The 24500-nt window shown below is 49.1% G+C and overlaps 1 protein-coding gene across 1 annotated transcript; it reads right to left on the bottom strand.

The window, feature by feature from the left end:
• Positions 1 to 1502: 1502 nt before the first annotated feature.
• On the bottom strand, positions 1503 to 17598 carry SVOPL (SVOP like). The gene is made up of 14 exons (XM_019474391.1): positions 17520 to 17598; positions 16179 to 16270; positions 15048 to 15146; positions 14523 to 14594; positions 14294 to 14418; positions 12735 to 12798; positions 11133 to 11250; positions 9603 to 9757; positions 7837 to 7910; positions 6134 to 6336; positions 4841 to 4952; positions 3625 to 3706; positions 2001 to 2090; positions 1503 to 1664 (listed from the first exon to the last, which is right to left on the bottom strand). Exons 1-14 carry the CDS (start codon positions 17596 to 17598, stop codon positions 1503 to 1505), a joined length of 1527 nt encoding a protein of 508 aa, XP_019329936.1.
• Positions 17599 to 24500: the final 6902 nt, after the last annotated feature.

Consider the following 24500-nt stretch of genomic DNA (forward strand, 5'->3'; position numbering starts at 1 on the left):
AGGCCCTCAGACAATACGTTCAACAGTCGTGATTCAGCAGTCCCTGAATGACTACGTACATGAATGTAATCTCTGAAATGACCACGAGATAAGAGTTAGCAAGTTGAATTTAAGATCTAATGGTGGCTTCTCTGAGTACACAACTGGTTCTGCAAATTTTTATTTTTCCATCGTTTTGACTTGTGCATGTAAAGGCCAGCAGCTGGAGCTTATAACTCTTATTTGTAGCAAGGAGGATAATAATGCTATTAAGTCCCCAGGAAAAGGGGGGATCCCATTGAGGAATCATTACACTCCCATTTATCTCAACCACTGTTAGCCAAAGTTAATCCAACTGTAGCTGAATCAAAGCTTTCCTTTTAGGTCTAAAGCAGTTTTAATGAAGTGTTTTGCTTAGTAATTATTGTAAATCCAAACATTTGAAGGCCTAAGTGGCTCTCTGGCCTCTGTGCATGGGGTTGAATTTCACCCACAAGGGAAGAATAAGTTGCTTTGCCCACTTCCTTTCTTAAACTTTGGTTATTTTTTTTCCCCAGACTTTTACAGAATATCATACAGGTATTTTAAATGGCATAAAAACATAAAAGCAAAAGACAAACATTTAAAGAAGCAGGCAATGTTTACGTTGCTTTTCTGAAAACCCTGAGGTTAACTGTCCCATGCACCTTGGGGAAACCTTAGAAGATGTGACCCAATGAAGTTAAGTGTGTTAAGAGTGAGTGTGTGTGTGTGTAAATATATGTCATATGTGTTTGTACACAGTTTTTTTTTTAAAGTCTGGTTCTGAAGCCCACATAAACCAGTTTGATCAAACATCTGTCTTTGTGCTAGGCTGCTAAAGAATGTGGATTATTTAGCCCATGGTCTTCTAGTTTATACAGGTAAGACTGCAGAATGACAGGCAGTGTGACGTGGGCATGCTGCATGCATGACGTGAAAATTTCCATGCTGGTATAGCTGAGTTGACTAGAATCACGAACCGCTCACCACCTCCTGTAATTAAACTAGCGCGACTTGTGCATGGGAGGCTGTCTGAATTTAAACTTTCCCCCTTAATCTTTGTGCTTAGTGTTTTGGCTGATTGCTTTTTAGGAAACGCTAGCCACAAGGGCTTAGCCCCAAGCTTAGTTGGGGCTTTTGGCTTGAATTTGATGAAGAAATGGCTTTAGTAGTTTAAGGTATTACTTGCAGCTGCTGTCCTCTCTCCCTGCAGCACAGGCAGAACAGAATGTGTGCCTGTGAAGCAGCAACTTCAAGTCAGGACTGGAGATAGTAGCAAAGAGGGGCTTGCGCTAGCTGAAGCTAACATGCTGGCATGAGGTAGCTGGGGCTAGGGCAGGCCTGGTTTGTTCACGAGAAATGAGCTTTAGGCAACTGGGGTGACGGTGCTTTAAGCTGCTGCAACAGCACGTTCCTGTGCTTGCCTGTCAGGCCTTATTCTGGCTTATGAACCCTCAGGAGAGTTTGGTTTGGATTCTGGCTGAATCATAATCTACTAGTTTCTAAACAGCATGTAGATACACGGGAGCTCCTGGAGCGGTAATACAAACCTGCAGTGCGACGCCCTTGGTCTCGATGGGCAGTGTGAACGCAGAGATTGCACACACGACACACATGGATGAGAAAAGACACAGGGCCCCGACGAAAGAAGCACTCATCAGAACCTGCAGGTAAATGAACAGTTCAGACATCAGCTCAGTGGACAAAGGGTCACAAACACCTGAGAGACTTGACAATAGAAAAACAATCTCTTGTGAATCTAAGAGCTTTCAGAAAGGAACAAATACTAGCAAGCTAAGCTCTGGGAAGAGATTTTTGCAGATCTGCATCTGGCAAAGACCACAAAGTACTCTGTATAAACATCAGATAAAGAACTAATGAGTTGGGGGGGGAATTGAATACTTCTTTTTTTGTGTGTGTGAACTTTAGGGGCATCTCTCTGTATATTTGATAGCAATGATTGGCACAATGTTTACCAACATTATCAAGCGTGTTCTTACTTGTGATATAAATGGGGCCACCATAGCTCCTACACGACACAATGACCCGCTTGTTCCCATCCCCAGGGCTCGCATTGTGGTGGGATAAACCTAAAACAGGCCAGAAAGAAATCGGATTAGTGCAACAAAGATCTGTGATATGTGTCCTTTTTTTTCCTTTTTTTTTTTTTTTTAAAGAAAAAATTAAAAGACCCATTACGTTATCGAGGGCAGCTAGTGGGATAAGATATGAAAAGAAATAAAGGCTCCTTTGCGTTTCTTTTGTGCCATTACAAATCTGCCATTTTTTTTGCCCCAAGTAAGGTTTTAGGGCAAGTCAATCAAAGCTGGAAACGATTCCCCTGTTGTTTGCTTACCACCACTACCACCACCTTTCTCCCAGCTGTGCTGGGCAGCTCACATCAAAGTCCCAGAGGATAGGCTGGGTGCTAAAGGAAGAATTCAATTTATATTGCCAGGCCCTGTATCTGGAAAGCAGGAAGAAAGGATATTGCCTTCAAGACTGCCTATTTATTTGTATCAACAGCACTTTTGTTTAGAAGGAGGAAAAAGAAAAATGGATCCCAGTAAGAAACCTCCAGGCTTAGAAGAATGCACTTCGTGTACTTTCTTTTTCACATCTCCCAAATACCTGTGCAAATACAACACTTAAGCATGTATTTTGCTTAATTTTCATTAAGTCCTGTTAATATCAATAGATTTTAGCAAGTACACGCATGGAAGCCTTTGATTAAATACTTTACTGGGCCAAGCCAATGGAGGTAAGATAGTTCAAGATGAGTCCAGGCATGTGGCTGGAAAAGGGCATTTCCAAGTTTGGTTTTGATCATTGATTAAACTGTGAGTAGTATTGGTTTATGATATAGCCGTTGCAGCAATGGTCTTTACATCAACAGCATCCAATTCAGGACTATTACAATGTTGGTATTTATTCAAGCCTGGTGCATGCTTAAACGATATAGTGTACTATTAAAAGAAGTATCAGGCCAACATAGGGAGCTATTTCTGTTTGCTTTTTATCACTTTACTTAATCAGCAAGGTGATACATTTAACTCCACACAATTGTTTAAAACAGAACAACAAAAAACCCCAACAATGCACACTTAACCCACAGAACTCATGACTCCAAAGTTGTATGAAGGACAAGCTCTCTGAAGGATTAAAACCGTTTGCAGACAGAACACAGCAATTTCCAGTAAGTGAAAAAAATCGTATATATACTACCTCATACTACTATCCGTAGTAGTATGACTGACTACTATCAGTCCCTTAAGTGCTGGAAAAGGTTCTTTTCAGCGATAGCCTGTTTTCTAACTTTGCAGGGGTTGGGGAGGGGAAAGATTGTGGGTTTTGGAAGATGGTGGTACACAACATCCTCAGAAATAACGTTTTGTAGACAGGTGGCTCAGTAGGGCATTCCTCTTCCACCTGCTCTTGTCATCTCCAACTAGTTTTCCGATTCCTTCTCTGATCTTGCATATGAAAACAGCGTGGGCAGGAAGCCAGAGATACTTAGTTCAAGGAAGGTGACTAACTAGTCAATAAATACGGCAGCTTTCCTGGGTATAGGCAAATGGTCTTTCATGCCCCAGAGCAGTTTAACGTACTTTCAGGAGGACCCACCTCTGCTGTGTAAATGTAGATGGTGTTGAAGTTTGCTGAAACCAAGGCACGCAACATGAAGAGAAACCCAGTCATGCCTGCGCTAGAGAGAAAGCCGTGTGGAGCAAAGAGTTAGTATCACTGAACAGTGATCAGCAGACATGCAACCTAATATATGCACTGTGCTAAAGTTTTTACCAGCTTAATGTAAGGGAAAGCATAAGGAAGAGTTGATTGCTGACAAGTATAATCTTTCTTTAGTCCATTGGCAAGGCATGTTTGACAACGGGCTATTGCACGTTAGGTTTCCTTTAGGCCACTCTTAGGGGCTGGAGGGAATGACCTGAACAGGACCACAGTGGCTCAGCTGGTGCCGTCAGCATTATGGCCAAGCCTGACTTCCAGCCTAGCTCTCGCTTTCGGTTCCCGTATAAAACTGTTGCAAGCAAATACGGTCAGGCTCAGTTTCAGGGAAAACTGAAAATCATAATAGCAGTACAGAGGCCAATGCCTTACTGAATGACTGTAAGCTTCCTGTCAGGGGTTTATTTAGCTTAACGACTATTTGCAGCCTCCCACTCCAGCTCCCAAGTATTTCAGCCAGCCTCCAGGGGCCAGTGGCCCACGGGACAGGCAGCAGGGGTGTACACTGCTGGCGAGCAGCCGTCTACCAGCCAGTTTACAGGAAACTTCGGCTTGAAGCCATCCTGATTTTCAATAACCTTTAAGCTCTGCCAGCTTGAGAGAGGTCTTTCTTACACATCCTCGCGAATCAACCTGATAATTACAGCATTCATGGCATCCTTCCCTTGATGCCTTGAGCTCCCCTTGAAGTGCCCGACTCTACAAGTTAGAGGAGACATATGTAGCATTGCCAAAAATGAAAGAAGGGGGGGAGGGGGGGGGAAGAGACTGAAAGAAAAGCGTGACTTCTTTCTGGTGGATGTTCTTCACATCATTTTTAATTTTCCAGACTGCACTAGAAAGCAGCTAGTTGTATGCTTAGGGGAAGCCATGTGGGCTCAGTAATACAAGTGAGTTGCTCTGTACACCCCTGCACCACAGCATCTGCTGCCGCAGCTTTACCAAGAAGTGCAGAGAACCAGAGGGGTTTTTCAGGTGTACAAGAATTACTGGGCTGACTGACTGATGACCTGAGAATACCACAGGTACTGCTCTCTGCCCACAGCATTGCACCGCCACCCCCCAACAACACCCGCGTGCTGAGCGAGACTACCTCGAGGTGCAGATATTAAGGAGAAGAAAGAATAGCGCCGTACATCCCATGGTGATACACAGGCTCAGGCGTCTTCCGAGGAAATTGATGCCGAGAATGTTCAAAGGATTTACTGGAGATAAAAAGCAAAACCGTAAAATGTTAGATGACCTAACTGCAATGATTGCCTGTCTTGATAGACCTTACACAGTGTGCCTCAAAAATACTTCTCTGCATCCCCAGTGCCTACCAAATGCTCTACAAAATGCACAAACCCTATAATTCCCTTCCTGTACCCAAACCCTGTAGTTTTCCCCCATGCCCCTTTTCTGTTTGTTTGTCCTTCCTCTCAGAGGATGGAGCCTGTCCTCTGAAATTGCCCTGCTGTACTACCAGTGCTGGTCCTGAGCCATGAGTAGCCCAGGCAAGGAAGGCACCTGCCGGGTAAACACCGCTGGCCTGGGTGGTTTTTCTCCCTCTGGCCACGGCCCAGCCAAACACGGGGGCCCAGAGTGTGCCCCCGTTGAGCCCCCCCCGCTGAGCCAGGAGCCAAGCAGGCACCCGAGTGCATCACTGGACTGGTCCCAGCCCGGCTGCACCTGCAGGCTCCAACACCCAGTCGCTTGGTAGCTCAGTTTCTACATGAACCAGGGAAAACGTTCACCTCCCAGGAGTGTTGCAATACTAGACCCACACACAGTGCCAAGTGGCGGCCTTTGGGCTGCCCTGCCATCCCCCAGCGCTTCCTGGCAGGCTGCCCCAGGAAGCATTTTGGTTTGCTGCGGATTCCCTGGGCACTTGGCTGTCCTTTACTGTAGCGCTCAGCACAGGACCTGCTCCCGAGGCCACCATCTCTTTGAAAGTAGGGCACTTCTGTGGTGCATTCAGTTACATTAATGTGACTATTTGCAATCCTTGCTTATTTATGACTTTCCAAAAACTACGTCTGGGAATTTGGGAAGCCAGGCTTGGTTCTGGTAAGTTAGGAGCAATTTCCCCTGGAATCTAACCAAGCCTGTCAGTACATACTAACTGTAAAGGAGGTCTTTGGCTCTGCTGTTGGAAGGACCTGTGCTGAAGTTGAATTATTCACCCGGGAAGCGATGCCCTCCCTTGCCCCTTGCCACCAGCTCATGGCCTGTCCCCCAGACCTGCATTTGAAGAGCCTGTGCCTGGCACTTGCCAGCGATGCTGAGGACATTTCGACCTCTGGCACGTCACTAAATGCATGCAAAGCTAAAAGCTTTGCAGCGAATATTGGCTGGCTGTAAAAAGGGAATGGCAGGGAGGGGAGGGGAGGGGAGAAGAGATTACGTGCAATCTCTCCGACTGTGCTGATGATCATGGTCTGGTAGGCAGCAGGCCCAAACAAGCGGCAGTGGCACGGGCTGCGGCTCTCCTCAGAGTCGTCACCAGGGTCCTGCACTGGTGGTGCAGCAGAGCCACAGACGAGGTCCCGCTGGAGTAACTCAGCACTGGCCAAGATGACACCGTAATAAGCGAAAGCTATGCCAAGCCTGTGGGGGGAAACACTGCAATGAGCGGCAGCAACGACGGGAAAGGTGAGGAAACTGAAATGCAGCAGGTTTTGGGTGCCCTGGGACCCCCGCTATGCACACCAGCTCTGCATGATGGACCCCCTTAGCCTGAGCCTAGCAGTGACTCGTGCACCCACCAGGTCACTGGTCACCCCACCCACGGCACACCACTACCACCTATGTCCATGCACCTCGCTTCCTCAGAGGACCCCACCCCAGCTCATAGCTCATCTGTTTTTGCTTGCCCCTTAGTGCTGTTTCTTGCTCTGCAGCAGGTGACCTGCTGTGGCCATGCTGGGGAGAGCGTGTCCCTTCAGTCCCTTTCCTCACACAGGGCTGTAACTGGAGACATTTCCAAACCATCCCTTCCCGGGGCACCAGGGAGTCTCAGCATCAGGCCCCGGTGCTTACAGCTCACATGAAGCAACCGTCAAGGTTTTTTTTAGTCCTGGGACTGCTCGGGGATTGTCGAAAGGGGTTTTCATTAACTGGCTGGAGAGGCTCACATCGCACCCTGGCTGGCTGTCAAGAACACAGCATTGGTGATGGCAGCCTGGCTGTGTCATTATCAAGTAATTCAGCATAGGCATAATCATAAGCAGGCCAAGAAGTAATTTTCACTTTTTTATCTCCCCTGGCAGTTTCAGAAATGAGCAGCAGAATCTGGGCTAGGAAACGAGCTGCCTGGAGAGGCGGGGGGTGCTCAGGGCACGGGGAGCAGGAATGCAAACCTGAGAACAGGCCAGTGACTCCTGGGGAGACTAGGAAAGAAAGGAGGATTGAAAAACAAAAAATTATTTTATAACACTCGCACAAGTTGAGGGGGGAAAAAAAAACATTAAAAATTCAAGGCCTGACTTATCAACCTTTTGGGTCAATGAGTTCCCACAGACCCATTATTTATATATTTCCATTCCAGACAGCAAAGTCAATGAAACATATATTACCCTTGCATACAGCTACCAGGAACATTGCATATGAAACCCGTCTCTCTTCAATCTTAATTTTCCCCGGCCAGTGGCACTGGTAACAGTTAATGAGTTTCTTTAGAGCCCTATTTCACTGATGTCATTGGCTGGCCTGCAAAGCTGGTGCATTTCTCCTCCTCTCGGGAAGAGCAAGTTTACACCAAGAAGGGAAGTGGAGCCATGGGCACATTGCTGGTGCACGCTGCAGGCAGGCGTGGGCTCTCTCCTGCGGCTCTCGTCTGGCTCCCACCCCACCTCCCCTGAGCCGTCCTGTCATGAGGAAGGACTCATGGCGCCCTGCACCATCCTGGATGTCCGGCCTTCTTCTGCCTATGTTAACACCGACTAACACAGGGTGTCTGAGGCATGGTCTGAGATCAGGACATGCCTATGGTGACCCGTGCCAGCAGAGTCAACAGGAGACTTCTGCTCCCTGCGCATGTGCAACTGAGAGAATGAGCTGACAAGCAAGAAGAAAAAAAAAAAAAAAAAGACAGACAACTTTTTTTACCATATGATCCATATCTGCAAAGTGGTTCTGAGGTATTTGGGGTGGATGAGGTCCTTGAATCTTCCTCTCCTTCCCTGCAAATCGTTTGATAGAAATAGAAGGTTTTTAAAAAGCATCTTTTATACAGGGGTGAGTGTTCTGCAGCAGCAGCTGGCACCCCAGGCCCCCCTGCCCTCGCCCCAGGCTGCCGATGGCCCAACACTGACAGATGGTGCAACACGGCACCCCATCGGCTGCCGATCACAACACTGACAGATGGTGCAACACGGCACCCCATCAGCCCTCCGGAGAGGAAAGCCCCTCTACCCAAAGGATGCCCACAGGATGACACGCTGCAAAGGATGGAGGGGAGGAGAAGAGAACACCCTGAGCACTCCCAGCCCCCACAGGACCCCCCCCAGCTCCTGGCAGTCTGGCCCCAGCATGACCGTCACGGTGCCTGAGGGGGGCCTGTTTGCTTCTGGGGGCCAGCACTGCCGGGGCTGCTGGCAGCTCCTGTTGCCCCACGTGCTGGGAGAGGGGCCCAGCATCCGCTGCTCTGCATGTGGAGCAAGTTTGTGTCCATGTGCATCTTGCCGGGAGGCCTGAAATGCCAGTGACCAGAGAGACAAGCAGGCACTGGGGGGCCCTGCCTGCCCTGCTGCTCCCCAAGAGCCGGCAGCTGCCCCAGCATCCCACCACTGAGGGGAGATGAGGTCACAGGGATGGTTTGGGTTGCTTTTATTTTTATTTTCCTCATCATTGGTTAAGCCTGAGAGGGTGCACAACTAACAAAAACCCTTCCCACAGCCAATGTGGGTCCATTACATAAATTCAGTTAAACTACAGGGAAGCTTTAATCCTAATTAATTCCAATACAATAGCACCATCTTGCATGAATTGCTAAGGACAATGCCTGGTGCCTGTGGGATTGAATAAGCAGCAAAGAGGTCCAGGAAAGGGACTTAAAAGAGCTGGATAATAATTTTGAGGCCCTGGACAACAGTTTTGTCCAATCTTCCTCTCTTGGGAGGGGGTCAAAGGAGCCACCTGAATAAGTCCTCCCACCCTGCATTCAGCAGGGCCCGGACTGGGGATAAGGGGGAGCAGCCGGGGGGGGGCCCTGGCCCCCCTGCAACACCCACACATGCTTTTGGGCATTTCGGTCTAGTAGTGATCAACTCCTGAGCTGCTCACAGGTGCAAATGGCAGTAGCTCTGAAATGGCCTCTCCTGCTTTGACCCTCTTCTGCTGGTCCGTGGCTCCACACTCAGGGACCTGGGGTGCTGGGACCCAGCGGACAAGCCTGGCCAGGGGCTGGGAGAAGCCTCTGGGAGCGGTGGGTTGACCTCATGGCAGGGACCCTTGCAGCCTGACCGGCCACAGCCCTGAAAGGGACCCCGAGGGGCAGGTGCCAGGTCTCACGGCACAGGGGACACCCCTGGGGGATGGATGGGCAATAAGGAAGAGCACACTTTGCCGGGAGCCCTTTTTGTGGTAAAGGAAGCAAATCTTTTCTCAGCACGATATTTTTCTGAGCAAACACAAAGAATGTGAAAAAAAGCAGAAAACTCCATTTAATTTTGAGGGCCAAGATTACTGTCTCTCCAAAAGAAAAATGACATCATCATCATCACATTCAATAGTTGTTTGGAAAGAAACCAGGTGAGGAGGGGGAGAGAGGCAGAGTGAGACATGCTTGGTGGTCCCGCTCCCTCCCTGAACCCCAGATGCCGGCAGCCCTGCCCGGGACAGAGGGGCCGGGCAGCGCCGTGGGCTCGGCTTACCTTGGCAGGCTCCTTCAGCACCCCCTCGGGCATCGCCGCCCCATTCATCTTGGCTATCATCCGCAGCGTGGCCAGGGCAGCTGCCACATTTCCTGTGGACACGCTGTACCGCGCCGACTCCGGGATGAACTGAAAGTGGAGCGGTGTCAGAAAGCCTTTCTGCACCTCTCCGTCCACACAGCCCTACTCACAGCTTCCCGTCGTGCCCAGGAGCCCGGCCAGGTTAGCACGGGGCGCCGCCTGAGCTGGAGCAGCCTTTTGCCTGTCCTCCTCCCCAGCCATGCCCTGGGGCACCCCTGTGTGCCCCACCTCCCCATACCCCGTGTTGGGGGGCTCACCCTGTCCAACAAACCCATTTCTTGGTCCAGCTCCCAGGGATCTGCTACTGAGCCATCTGCGGCAAGCACTCGTGAGAGGTGGAAGCCAAAGACACAGGTTTAACAAAACCAACCCTTAATTAATTGAAATTCTAAAACGGGATGAGGCACATGTCACTTACTTAAGCAAAAGTCTAGGAAAACTCAACAAGGCCATTAAAAAACCAGGAAAACATGGATGAAATTTAGGAACAAACTCACTCACCACTAGCATTTGCCATGTTCACCCACACGTGGTGGTCTTTCCAAAATAAAATAGCTTTTTATTGAATGATGGCCCTATTAAATTATAAACAATTACATCTGTATCACTGAATTATGAATGAAAGACTTCTTTCTTAAAGGTATGTATGCTGACTGTGTCTTTTTCTCTTCTGGACTAAAAACTTTTGCTACCTGTTTTTTTATGGCAAAAATAATCAGGGAAACCAAACATCAAAGTTATATGTGTGGACGTTCACAGCGACCTTGCATTTGACTGCCCAGGTAACACCCCAGATGGACTCGTGCATTTGTTCAGCTGCAGGAGGGGCTTTCTGCACGGCTTGCACCAGCCAGAGCTTAGCACTGCAGTGCCCACGAGCACTGTAAGTAGGGATTTTCCACATCACTCCCCACAAATAAGATGGTCCTCATGTCCAAGGCTGATATTTCTGAAGCATGAGTAAACCTGGGGAAGCCGCGGTTGACCCTGACACCTGTTTGCTCTGCGAACAATTTACTGAGGCTTCTTTCCTCAGCCCTAGCAAATGTAAAGACTGAAGAGGGTGTGCTGTGGCCAACACTAGACTGAAGATATTACTAGTGATTTTTTGTATACCCTGCCTAGCTTGTCTTCCTCTCGATGTCTGGCCCATCACCATGGTCCCTGGGTACCGCTGGCAGCCTGGACATTGGAGCCTGCAGTGCTGGAGGGCTACAGCAGGGCAGCAAAGCCGGAGGCTTTGCAAAGCAAAGCCAAGGCATCTCCCGCAGGGTGAGGTCTCCCCACCAGCTGGTCTGCAGCCCCCCCGGGCCATCAGGACCTTCCCAAGCCCGCCAGGTGAGAAGGCTGCAGTGGTAAAAGGAGGACACAAGGACAGTCCCAGGCTTGTGGGGGGTGGAGGGCAATGCCTCTTGGTGCCTGGGGAGATGCCAGGGCGGTGGCTTGAACACCGGATGAGAAGGATGCTGGGGATTGAGGCAATTCTGATCAGCCACCGCCAGCCAATGGTTGGGTTAACCACCGATGCCAGGCCAATGATTAACAAGGATCCTGCCAACCAAAACACCTTTCCAAGGGAAAGGAAAAGGTTAAAACATGAACACATGGCAACGATTTGTTTATTTTCTTCCATTCTGGTCTGGTTCCGTGGATAGGTGGAGATCTGTGCTGGGGAGTGCTGCAGTTCAAACCGAGCCATCCCACAGCTGTCTGAGACGTTGAGCTTGGGTTGAAGGAAAGAGGGAAAGAAATACAAGGATTTGGGAAGAGATGGCTGAAGATAGTCTTAATTAGCTCCAGATGAAAACAGATAACTTGCTGTGGCTACCATTGTACTTAAAGCCACTTCTTTTGTCTTTCCAGTCACTTCTTTGCTAATGCTCATGCCCATGAATTTTCCTCTTGTATAAATGTCTGCAGGGAAGCAGCAGATTTACGAGCACCGAAGACAAAAACGGGCCAGATTTCCACTGCTGGAAGTTGGTGGGTCTCCAGTAGACTCAATGCCAAATTATACCAATGGAAAATCTGGCCCCCCAATCTGCACGTACATTCCTCCCCGCAGTTCACTTGTTGCCATTAGGAGATGCATCCCTTTCCAGGGGACCCCCCAAGGGAGCTCAGCCAACACTAAGCACAAACAAATACATAAAAGCCGCAGCAAGTTCATGAGCAATCTGTGGGCAGAAATAACAAATTTCTGGGGAGAAATACAAGATTGTTCTTTTTTATAAATCTTTGTGTTGCTCATGACACTTTGGTAATGAAGCCCTGGGATCAAACAGGCAGTAATGAAAAGCAAATTATCCCTGCCACCAAGACCATATACAAACACTTTTGGTTCAACAGTCAGATGAATTCGTGTGCTCGATGAGGCTTCTGCAGATCATTTGCACATGCAGCAAGTGCCCACTGCAGAAATCTGGAGTAAGCAACAACCCCAGTCACGCTTGCTGTGGTCTTTGCCCAGCAAGTGGTCACAACCCTCCCAGCACGTCTCAGGCTGAATTTGGGGCGATCTATGCTAGCCCTATCCGGCGCAAAGCCCCATGCTGTCCCTGAGCAGGGACAGGGAGAGGCACAGATTAGGACATCATTTGGAATCACCTCATTAATCACTTGTTATTAAACAAGTCCGAAGAGAGGAGAGGATGAGCCCAGGCCCGGAGGGGGCCGGTGGTGCCGCTAGCCCCAGGGCTTGCCGGAAAGCCCATCGGCACTGGCCCCATAAGTGCAGGTAGCACCGTTATTGATAGGGCAACCGAGAGGCTGGGTGTCAGCCATCACTCAAAGTCCCCATGCAATGTTTGGATCATCCGATTATTTGAGAAGAAATTGCCTCTCTTCTGCAGGCAGCTGCCTGTGTACATCTTTAATAACGCAGATGCCACGCTCCGGGGCGCAGGAGGCAGCAAGCACTTGCTCAGACCAAGACACGTGCGAATAGTCTGGGAGAAAGGCTGACGTGCTGGCGACCCGGCTTCCAAACAGCAGCAGGACAAATCTCCCAGGGCTCGGGGCTAGAAGAAACAGTAATGTGCTCACTCTTACCTGAGATAAGGGCAACATGTATCCCCGGTATTTGGTGGGCAAAAATTCCGTTTTTATGATAAGCCTAGCAAAAAGGGAAAAAAAATGCAGAAATACAGCAACAATGAGAATTTCTATACTAATCAAGCAGCGGTTCAGCTCAGCTCAGTTAGTGCTGGATGTTGCTGCCCGTAGGCAGAGTGACCATCCCTCTTCTACCACTGAGCACCCAGAGAGGGGACCCCATGCTCAGTATGCCTCTCACTCGGGCGGGCACCAAATTACACGCAAGGGAGATGCATGGCATGAATCCTCTCCAGGCCAGGGCCGCAGGATACAGGCAGGTGTTCCTGTGCACCGGGAAACTTACGGGAAGGTCCTGTGGGGCAGCTGACATGCCAGCACAGGCGCAGAGGACATTTGTAGGAGTGGACAATTTTTAGTGAATAATTTTCTTCATTAAATAAAAAAAACAGTCCATTGCGCTTTTCATCAAATGGTTGGATAGTCCTTGGGGGAGGGCCTGGCACTGGCATCTCTCAAGCTCACAGGTGTGAATTGTGCTTCCTCGGCTGAAAAGAGAGAGGGAGGGAGAGGCCCACATTGGCTCCTTCTATCTTAGCTATTGAAGTGTTTTATAAAATGTACAATTTCCCTCCATGCTCATCAGGCTCATTAGCAGCCTTCGTGGCCAGGGAACGGGGCGCTCCTGCGAAGGAGGCATCCCCGGGAGCTCGGCGGATGCACGACCTGGGCGCATGGTGCCTTCTCCTCCCAACACCACCTGTCTCCCTCCCATCCTTTGCTTCAGCAAAGGGATCTCGGGTCAGCGTGACCAGCTTTGGGCTTTCCTGCGTGGGCAGCATAGAGGTTCAAGGAACCATGGAAGATGCTGAAATGAAAAATGCATTTGTTTCCCTGAGAGAGTTGAAAGAAATAATTTATTTTGCCAGGCTCCTAGTGAAGTGGTTGTTAATATTGTGAATTTCTCCTCTTCCCCTCCATGTCCCCCTTTCCACCCCAACAGGGCAAAAAGTTTCATTTACGTGGGAACGTTTTACATCAGTTCAAGAAGAATTTGCTACTTAAGCAGAATTGTTCTGACTTTTTTATGAGGAAGCAGCCTTTGCTCATCTGTTACCTGTCTAATTGTTTTTATAATATATGTGCTTAATAATCCCTCTGTCACTGGCTTAACGTAAACCAGCTGCCCCCTCTATTCTTGGGCTCTGAAGTCCTTGGGAACTGCAATTTAGGTCGATCGAGCAGGATTCAGTGAAATTACAGAACAGCACTTTTTGTTTTAAGGTGATGTGGGAATTTGCTCCCCTTTCCACTTCCAGCCCCTGTGGAGGCCCCTTCCCCGCCATCTCCTCCAGATCGCAGCGCAGCCATGGCTTGTCAGGCTCAATGCAAGGGAACCGGGTGTTCCGCCAGGGTCAGCCGAAATGAGCTGAAGGGCCTTTCTTGCTGTAAACCCAGGAACTCAGCCCCTCCAGGTCCGGGGGTGCCTCTCCTAACCTCTCCATGAAGGCTGGCTTGCCACTGCCCATGCCATGATGCACGAGGCATGGCCTTACCCTTGTGCGTGGCCGGACACGCCACCTCCTACCATGGCCCGCAGGAACACGAACCAGATGTAGGATGGGGCAAATGAGGTCAGCAGGGAGAAATAGGCTGCCCAGAGGAATGAGAGCAACAGAATCTGCAAAAGGGGCAAAATTAGGGTCATCAAACCATGAGCTCAGCCAGGTGCACGGCTCCTGAAGGGCTTGGGAAAAGGACGGGCAGCCCCTGGTGCTCACTCACCTTCCAGCGACCATACCTGTCAGCCAGGAACCCGAGCACTATGCTGAAGATCATGTAGCCAAAAAACACCATCTAAGGGGAATTGAAACACAGCTGTGGAGGGTCCACTCCCAGCAGCACCAGGCAGCTCTGCTCTTTAAACTGTGGGTGAGTTGAATGCTTTCCAAGCAGCAGGATGAACTGCAGTGCCCAGAGCCATGAGCGAGGTGGCTTTCAGTGGTTGACTTCCTCCATGTAGGTACTCACTCCTTCCACCCTCAAAGCTGAGGGTTGGATGGCAAGGATTTCAAAATAACAATATGGAAGTAGGGGCTTGTTTTGGCATTACAGCTCTGGGTGCAAACGTGTGCTTACATCAGCTCGCTTTCTGGTTTTCTACAGTTGTGGTACTGTTCTTGTCCCTGAGAGGAGGCCCTAAGAATTTATTTAGTCCACTGGGAAATGTACTTTACAAAGCCCGTGGTGGTGGCCTGGACAATGTCCATGTAGTGGATGATCTGCATGGGGGAAACACAAGTCACTCACCGTTGTCACTAAAGCCACCTGCCAGTCTTGAAGCTGCCACTCGCATCGGATGAGAGGGGACACAACAGCTATTAGCATGATCTCCATGGCTTCGGCCACCTTCAGGAATGAGTGTGCACGTTAGCAAGAAAGGAAGCCACAAGGAGCCCACAGTGGAAAGTCCCTCAGTCCCACCAAGCCTGCAGCCATGGCAGTCCCACCATGTCAAAACAGCCCTGTGAAGCCATAATGCCTTGATAGTGGTCTGAGCCCTGTGCCTGATCTGAAAGACGTGAGGGCTTGGAAACAGGGAGAGGAGGGGAGAAAGGTGCACCTAGAAAACAGGTATCTAGGTACACTGTGTACCTGGGAAGGCTGGAAAGACTCATCCACTGCAGAGGAGACTCTTACCCAGCTATGCTAGTGGAAGGTCTTCAATTATCTCTGTAAATCAAGCTGCTTGGTTAGGTACCCAGCTGTGAATTAAGGTATCTAACACAAAGATGACCTCTTAAAACCGTTTTTGATTAAAAACTTCATTGCTCCATTGGCTCTTTGCCCCAGCAGCTGGCTTCAATTAAGAAATGAGCCTATCATTTACACATAGGTTTTTACACCTCAGCTGCAGTGATCCTCATGGGTATGTCCCCATCGCACCTTTACACCAGCCCAGCCTCAGGCTTGTGCCCCAGTTCCCAGACCAGATACACCATTAACGCAAGACCTTGGTAGTTAGGAAATTTTTCCAGTAGCCAAGGGTGAGAGGAGTGCAGCCCTTCTATGCCAGATTGCACAGGGTTTGGGTGCCCTGGGGATGGCATGAAAAATGGCGTTGGGAGGCTGAACCTAACCCTCAGGCACTATTGAAGACGTGCCCCGTCAGTGCTGCCTGGTGGGACAGTGCTCCAGGGCAGGGGCCAGGCCAGGATGCTCTGGGCCAACCTGCTCGGCTTTGCCCTGAAGTAGGTCTGATATCATTTGTGGCCAATATCGATTTTGGCCAAAGATGACAACAGCAGAAATCCTGCTTGAGAAGATGTATGTGAAAAAAATGGGCTGCAATATGTGCCCATGGTGCTTATGGTTGTTATTGCACAGGAATAAGGAAAATGAGTGCTTTTTGGGCCAGTGCAGATGGCTGCAGACACCTACCCCAGTGCTGCCCATGATCAGGAAAAGCACAATGTGGAACCTCCCAAACCCAATGGTTTCCACAGCTTCTTGCACTGTAAACGTCTTCTGCCCTGAAGACCAAAGGGAAAGAAAGACAGAGACAAAAAATCTGTCAGCAGTCAAATTGTACCTCCTCTTTATGAAACGTGAACATTTTTCATGTTACTGTGGGACCACACCAGGAAAAAGGCTGGAAACATCTACCAGTTGTTTGTCCACTGACCAGCCCCTGGGCACGCTGGTGGCCGGGCACGTCAGGGTTTGCTGAAACAGCAGCCAGCGGGGGAGAGGGCGAGCTGGGCACAGGGGAAGGACAGCCTCGCTCCCCTGGGGCTTTTAGAGCCTTGTCCTGAGTTACCCCAGGTGCTTCAGAAACCCATGGCTGGTACTGCATCTGGGCAATGGTCTGCTTTCTTCCTCTGCCCAAACTACCCGGGACTCAGCCCCTCTGTGCCCCTGGGGTATGGGCCCGCTCCTGGCATGGGCAGTGTGAGCTGGGGGCTGCCCCAGCCCTGAGCCCTGCAAGACGAGCACAGCCAGGAGCTCTGCGCTCAGTTTCGTTTCCGAAGCCTTTATTCCTGACTTCCCCCCCACCCCCATTTCAAGAGCAAACAAAGCATCTCAAGATCAGGGCTGGGATGACTTTATAAACAGACCTGGCAGAAAGCTTTCAGTATATATATACTTTTAAGCTTTATTTAGGTAAAGTCATAGCTGCATAAATTTTTCTGTCAGGCCATTTATGTCCCAACTAAAACGTCTCAAACCCATCAACATTACCTCTGAAATCGAACAGAACTTACTGCAGGATTTCAGGAGAACTTTCTTTTTTTTTTTTGCAAATGCAGAACTTTTCGTTTTATGCTTTTCTACAATTTTTTTCACTTTAAAATGCTTTTGAAATAGAATATATTTTTCTTTAAAAAAAAAATTATCCAAAATGACAGAATCCTTGTTTTGCAAATACTTTTCGTTTTATGCTTTTCTACAATTTTTTTCACTTTAAAATGCTTTTGAAATAGAATATATTTTTCTTTAAAAAAAAAATTATCCAAAATGACAGAATCCTTGAATTACCGATATAATAAAATATTTACACAAAGCAGAGGCCTGAGAAAAACCAAGCCAGCCAGCTCTTCCCATCGCCGTAGGTAGCAGACACCAGTCTGGTAGCTGTGATGGGAGAGGAGCAGTATGAAGCTGATGCTTGTGGCTCCATGTACAGAAGTTTTAGGTAGCTGGAGTGCCAGGACTGGGCACCCTCCCTCTACCCTGGCTAAATGAGGACCTAAATTTCTAGTCCTGCCAATACAAACCCACCTTTTGGGGGTTCTTGTCTCTCCGTGTGGATTTCCTCCAAACCAATAGCATTTTCCGCCTCTTTCGGTGCAGTGGCCATCTCAGCTCCTGCTGGGGTCCACCGTCACTGTTGGGCAAGGCTGGGATTTAACTGTGAAACCTCTGGACAGTCACAAAGCCATCTGAGCAATAAGCCAGCAAAGCAGCATCCTGCGCTGGAGTGGAAACATTCAGGTATGCTCAAACATGGGTTTGTTTCAGGCAGCTATTAGGACATGTCCCTTCCCAGAGTGTTTTTTTGTGAAAATACATAGAAACATCACAAGGCAAGTTAGTTGAACTGACGGAGATCAGTCATCGCATTGCACTGGATGTTTTTATGGAAAGTCCAGGGACTGCCTTAGGGAAGACTGGAGACCTGCTAACACAAGAGAGCGTGTGACAACTTCCCCAGCCCGGAGGTGAGTGAAATGCAGAGGCAGCCAAAAGATGCTGCATCTCCAAGAGCCAAGACATACATGACTGGCAGCAGGTTGCCCCTCTTGGAGGCAGAAATTGCCACCCCTTGGGAGCCAGGGTCGAGTGAGAAGTAGAGGTGCTGCACTCTGTAATTGCTCAGCCTTATGAGAGCATGCACTGACACAGAGCCAGTGGGTAGGAACAGCCGTGCCAAGAGGCAGGGTGACCCAGCCTACGCCCCTAACCCCGGCTGCCCCGGGATGGCGTGGACAGCGAGCGGCAAGCACCAAACTCTCCTCACCCAGTCTGCGCTTCCCGCTGCAAACCTGATCCTCTGCCTCACCCCCTGGCCACGCTAATCCCCATCTTCTCAGCTCAGCAAGAAACACAGCCGTGCATTCTGGATTGCAACAGGGGAGAGCTGGCTTCCTCCCCCGGTATTTCTGGTTTCCAACGCTAGATCCCTTGGCCTGATTACAGCCGCTTTTCCCAGTCAGAAAAACTCATCTTAATCCCACAGCAGGGATTAAGCACACCACTTGCTTTAACCCACAAATTTCCTGCCAAGTGCATGCTCAGATGCTGGGGTGGGGGGGCTCAATCCATCTGTAATTTGACGACACCCTCTCCTTTGATGACCTCCCTCCAGGGGTGCCGGACTTGGCCCAGGCAGCATTCACGGCCACCCAGCAGTGATCAGGGAGGCTGCAGCAGGGTGAGATCTTGAGAGAATTAATGACCGAGAACATCTAATGAAAGATACGAAATCCCAGCTGAGATAGAGGGCGGCACAAACGTGGGAAGCACAGAGTTACAGTACTCCCAGGTTGGATACCTTAAAAGCATTATACTGAGGTACAGTTATAAGGAGGTCATCAAGGCCTAATGGCAGATAGTCAGTCAGGTCACATACACTGACCTTGCTGTTACAGATCATTACAGTCAGCATCCACGAGGACGTGTAGGATATTGCTTACAACTGTCTCTCAGCAGTGTCCTTGGAGGCAGTGATAGCTGCCAGCAGCACACAGTGACACCAGCTGACCACACTGGCCACCAGCTATGGACCATTTCCAGGTGGAACCGGCTCAAGAGCAACCAAACAAGGTGCCTGGAAGAGCCCGCGAGAAGAGGTAAAGCTTTACTGTGTGGCTGAATCATGAAGGGCTTTGCAACAACAAAATCTGTGGGCCTCTTTTTCCGTTCCTTTATGATTAGGGACCTGCAAACACATTCTGCCCTAAGCTGCCACGTCACAACTGTTTCTGGTTAAACAGCCACTGTCCTCCAAAGCCCATGGCAGGCACAGCCCATGGTGCTGGCAGGCCAGGCTGGGGCATGTCCAGGGCAAGGATCAAGCCCTGAGCCCTCACCCACCACAACGTGAAAGCCTGATGCTGGGATACTCTGCTAATTTTTGCTGAGAGGCGCTGGAGTGTTTCACTGGCACTCACCCTCTCTGGGCCACTTGCCGCCATGCTGGGAAGTGCTGCAGCTCTTCCAGAAAAGGGGAGGAAACCCTGATCCCCTGCGTTGCCATGTGAGATCGCTGTTGAGGCTCAGGTGCTCAAGCAGAAGGGTGCATTGCCACCTCCAACACTCCACAGAGGCATCAGGATGGCAGATAGCACCTACGGGAGGCCTACACTGCTCCCAAATAGCAACAGGTAAGCAGGTGGGATACCTGCTGTAGCATCTCAAATAACACCAGAAACCTGTGCAGGCACCTGCATCCCCCTCTCTCCAGGGTATTGGGGCAGCTGGAGGAAAATTCACTCATCCATGAGCAGACAAGAAGCCACGGTTCAGGTAAGTCCCTGGCACTGCACGCTCTGCTTTAGCATTTATGTCCAAAAGACAGAGATTTAGATGTAACTCTTCAGCAAACCCCCTAACAGTTCCTACTGAACCCACGGTTTGCTCATCCCAAACATTTGCAGCACTGTTTGCCCTGATAGAGTAGCTAGTGTCTATTACACCTCTTCAGGGAGCCACAGGTTTCCCGCTATTTGTAAATCCTACTGAAAATACTAAATGCCAATTACATGGACCAAAAGAACAGCAGTGACAAAGCTGCTGCTGGCGGGGAAATTAGCCATCCTCCACCCGAAGGGAGCAACCAAGAGCGCAATGAAACTGCTGCTGGGACCCGGCAGCAGGATGCCGTGGCCCCACACTGGAGGGCTTGCAAGACAGCAAAGGGCACATGGTATGCAACGCTGCTCATGAGACCAGCTGGGAATTTTGTCAGTAAAGTCAGAGAGCTTCTGCACATGACATACAAATGATCAGATACCCCCACTATTAAGCCAAGGCTTGATTAGATATTGTTTCTTTTTTTTTTTTGAGTGAAGCTTCCTTACCTCTGCAATGTCTCGGGCACGGAGGAGCAGATCTTTCCTCTTTTCTGCCGTGCTGTGGGTTTGGGATCCAGCTCCCAGGAGTCAGGTTTCCTCCTCGCCGGCACAGGCGGGTCCCTCTCCACCCACCTCCGCCCCCCAGAAGTAGGTGCTGCAGGCGGGGTGCCCCAGTGCTTACCTGTGCTGGTCCCACGGCACCTACAGGTCCTCCGCAGGGGCTGCCCACCACAGGGATGACCCAAGGGAGATGGAGGGAGGGCACTGGGGAGATACCCCTATTACTACACCAGCAAGATTTTAGCTGACAGGTTTTGGGGGCAGGTCCTGCAGCACCAGCGTCCATGGAAGGGGCCTTTGCTAACCCCTGCAAAGCCAGGAGCAGCACCCAGGCACTGCAGCCAACAGCCCCCCTCAAGCCAGGTGAAGCCAACTCAGGTGCCATCACCACGAAAAAAATGGGGCTTGTCCATCTGCTTCATCCTTCTAAATTTCCTGACTGAGTACCAAACTGCAGGGAGCATTCGTGGCTTAAACTGCTGCAGTGATCCTGACCTCACCATGCAATGAATCTCTGTGCTACAGGTTGGGTTGGCCAGTGAATCTGAGCTACGATAGGTATGTGCTCTTGACTAGGAGAGTATACGTCGACCTTTACTACTCAAGTGTGTTGGCGTTGGCTTTAGTTTCTCCCAGTGAAGATGCTGGGATGTTTTCTGTCTCTCTCTTCCATGAGGGTTCTCAAAATCCTTCTCTTTTGAAATATGTACCCTGAGCTGGCAGCAATGCTGCAATAGTTTTATCAAAGCATGTAGCTCCCATGCTGAATCTCATGCTTCCAAGCATCAGGAAGACATTTGCTACCAAACAACATATGCTATTTCACAGCCTTATTTTCCTCTTAATAATATCTAATATTCAGCTACAGCTGTTATTGGCATCTGCTGAACTAGATGCATGTTCCGGGCTGCCAGATCCATACCATTATGTTTTCATTGCCAAAACTCAGACAACACGTGTGCAATCACAGGAGGGTACAGATGTTTTGGCATTCCAGCTTCCCAGCACAGAAGGGGAAAAATGACCAAAATACCAGTGAAATTCTCAGCCACAGATGTGCTTTCAGGCCCAGGTGTTTGGGATTGAACAAAGGGTTGCTATGCCTGTTGCTTTTTTTAACCACTTCATGATATTTTAGTTATTTGCCATGGAAGTGCAAAGACTGGTCGTAGTGAAGCATGAACAGAAACGTCTGCATGTGTGAAAGCTCCAGGAGAAACAAGAGAGTGAGGGCAAGAAGAAAAGTCTCCATGCCGGCCAAGGAAATGACAGAGAGCCATCGCACAGGTAAACACTGAGGAAAGTGCTGTTCGCTACAGGAGCCTGAGGCCAAGCTCCAAGAAACTGTTGACTCCTTAGGTTTATGAAAGTTCAGTCCAAAAACGAGTTCATCATCATCAGTCTAGAGGACCTAAGAGACTGGACAAGAACTCGATACCTGGCTTTCCTCATTCTCCACATCACCAAAGTCGTCCTGGCAGGAGGGCCTGGCCACACACAGCAATGGCTCTCGTGAGAAGGAATAAAAAATCCAGGAGAGAATGTGTGTGAGCAACTGAAACCCATTTGATTGACTTTGTTATCCCTTTCCCTTCCTACATGGTCATTCACTGAGTTTTTTTGTACTAATTTTCTCCAAATGAGATAACTCATGTCACCAGCTCTCAGAAACAGACACTGTCCTAGAAATGGGATGAGCTTTGGATCCAGAGGCACCCATTCTTCCCTAGGCACTGATCCTGAGTCCGCCTCGGAGGGGCACACTGAGGTTCTGACTTGGGAAGAGTTCCCGGTCAGGTAATTGGAAGTCACACCTCCTCCAGCAATGAGAAAGGTCCAGATAAGGACACCAGGGTGTTGTACCAACGTCTACTAGTCTGTAATGGTGATCTCTGCTGGATCCGACCACACCTGGTGGTCACGTTCACAGCATCAGCTAGAAAACACGGTCCCGTTCAGCTTAGCAGCTGTGCTGGGGAACGGGCAGTCACTGCTCTGCTCCAAAATCCCCCTCATCTTCTGCAGGAAAACCTTTTAAAAACAAGATACTCTCTAGAACATTTCTGGGTTTTTAAGTAAGTCATAAAAGCAATCCAGATGAAAGCCAGGGCTCTCCTCAAAGTGTGTAAGAACAGCCCTGTCTCTCAGCAATTTTTCATCTGAATGCTCCCTGATTATAAGTGGGCTTGGTCCTTGTGTGGAGTGGGGAAGTGCCGTCCCCATATCACGAATGCACAAGTGAGCCCCAGGCTCTGCTGCGTTATTCAGTTGCGCACAGAAAGGGGGTTCTGAATACAGAATTAAGCCAAATGTTTGGATCGCTGTTCAGTACAGTAAACAACAGACCATCTTGTCACCTGCAGTACTCACAGGATAACTTGTTTTTCTTGCTTAAAATGTAAACCTCAGACAAAAAGCAAAACACCAAGAAGCTCTAAAAGGAACAGATATTCTGTTTCAGGTAATCACTTTCTCAGTTACATTGCAATCACATGGAAAGGTGTAATAAAGATAAAACACGTGTTTGTGCAGAAAATCTGCCCTCTGTTTCATAAAGCAAATTGTTTTCTCTGCGTTTGGTAATGCACCAAATTAGTTTGGCCTTTCTTGCTTCAAGACACCTGAATAGGAATAAACAAAATAGGCTGGAAGGAAGAAACAAAGGTGATGTGCATACGCTGAGCAACTGTGACACCAGCTGCATTCATGTCCATGCATTTTTTGACTGTGCCCGCGCCCAAAGAACTGGTGGCACGAGGCCACGCGTGGGTCATGGACACACTCCTGTGCCCACCTCTTCTCAGCTCCAGCTGCTGCTGTTGTTGAAAGGGAAAAAGGCTCCTGGCTCAATTGGTAACCAGTGCCCAATGCCAGGATGGCTTCTTGGCACCACAAGGGAAAAAGTGTAACAATGGCTTTGTCTGGGGCTGTATTTTCTCCCCCGTCACTGTAGCAGGAAGGTGGCTCTCAAGCCTGACTACTGCAGACTCACGGCCTGTGGTGACTATTCGTTCCACTGTGTGTCCTGCAGGGAACACTCCCAGGTGGGTTTGTTTCATGGAGCTGGATATCAGGGCTGCGAGGTTTGAAAATGAGACTTGTTTTGTCACACACCATGGGAGGAAACACTGTCACCTCCAAATCTGTGGGGGGGTTTTACATCCCCCATGCTTAAAAAAAATAGCCTGTCACAATTAACACTATTCAGTTTGAAAGATTAGTAATTCATGAATATTTAGGAAAGATCACAGTATATCAATACTGCAAATTCATCTCAACTGTTTTGATTCCTCTCTTCTTTCTGTTCATTTGATATTAGCATTTCTACACAGCCTGCTTTAACAACCCATCTTGAAAAATACAGCACAGGGGGAGTCATCTCAAGTCTCCAGTGAGAAACACGTCAATAGAGAGAAATAAATTGGCTGCCAATGTGGAAACTGGCACACTCTTTTGTTTACACAGCTCAAAACTAACACTTTTGTTAAGTGATGATGTGTGCAAACGTCTATAACCCAGTGCTGTCAAGCCCTGGAGCAAATCGGATAAAAAGAGGGTTGTTGTAGTAAAGCATGTAGAAAATTGCAAGCCTGCAATATGATCTGTCTTTGAGCTGGTTTGCATTGTGTGCTAAATGAAGGGCTGCAATCTTATAAGGGACTTAATCGTTGTCATACAATCAACCACAGCTTGAAACAACAGCCGAAACATATTTTCCTCAGACAGAAGTATGCCACAAAGACAAGGCAGTAAATGGAGCAAAACACATGCTCCATTGTTGATTATTAATAACCAATTTAATTCAAAGCTGCATCAGCCAGCATTTGACCCGATCAAATGCTGAGGACCAGGTACTTGGTAAAGACATTGGTGGAGATACACAGCCAAGGGTCCAGCCAGCCCAGCCGAGGTAGTTCAGCTCTCAGCTGATACAGCAGTATATGTGAACGCAGCTAGGACATTTTCATCTACAGCTGCTCTTCTTTCAAGGGCCACATCCCATTCTGTTTCATCCCATATACCCCTATGATTGAGGTTGGGGTATATGGGATGAGCCACCACTATGGTTGAGCCACCACAAGAATATAGAGCCTGGTCTGAGGAGTGAAGCAGTGATGTACTGGCT

Source organism: Aptenodytes forsteri, unplaced genomic scaffold (assembly GCF_000699145.1).
Source record: "Aptenodytes forsteri isolate BGI_AS27 unplaced genomic scaffold, ASM69914v1 Scaffold56, whole genome shotgun sequence".
Classification (NCBI taxonomy): domain Eukaryota; kingdom Metazoa; phylum Chordata; class Aves; order Sphenisciformes; family Spheniscidae; genus Aptenodytes; species Aptenodytes forsteri.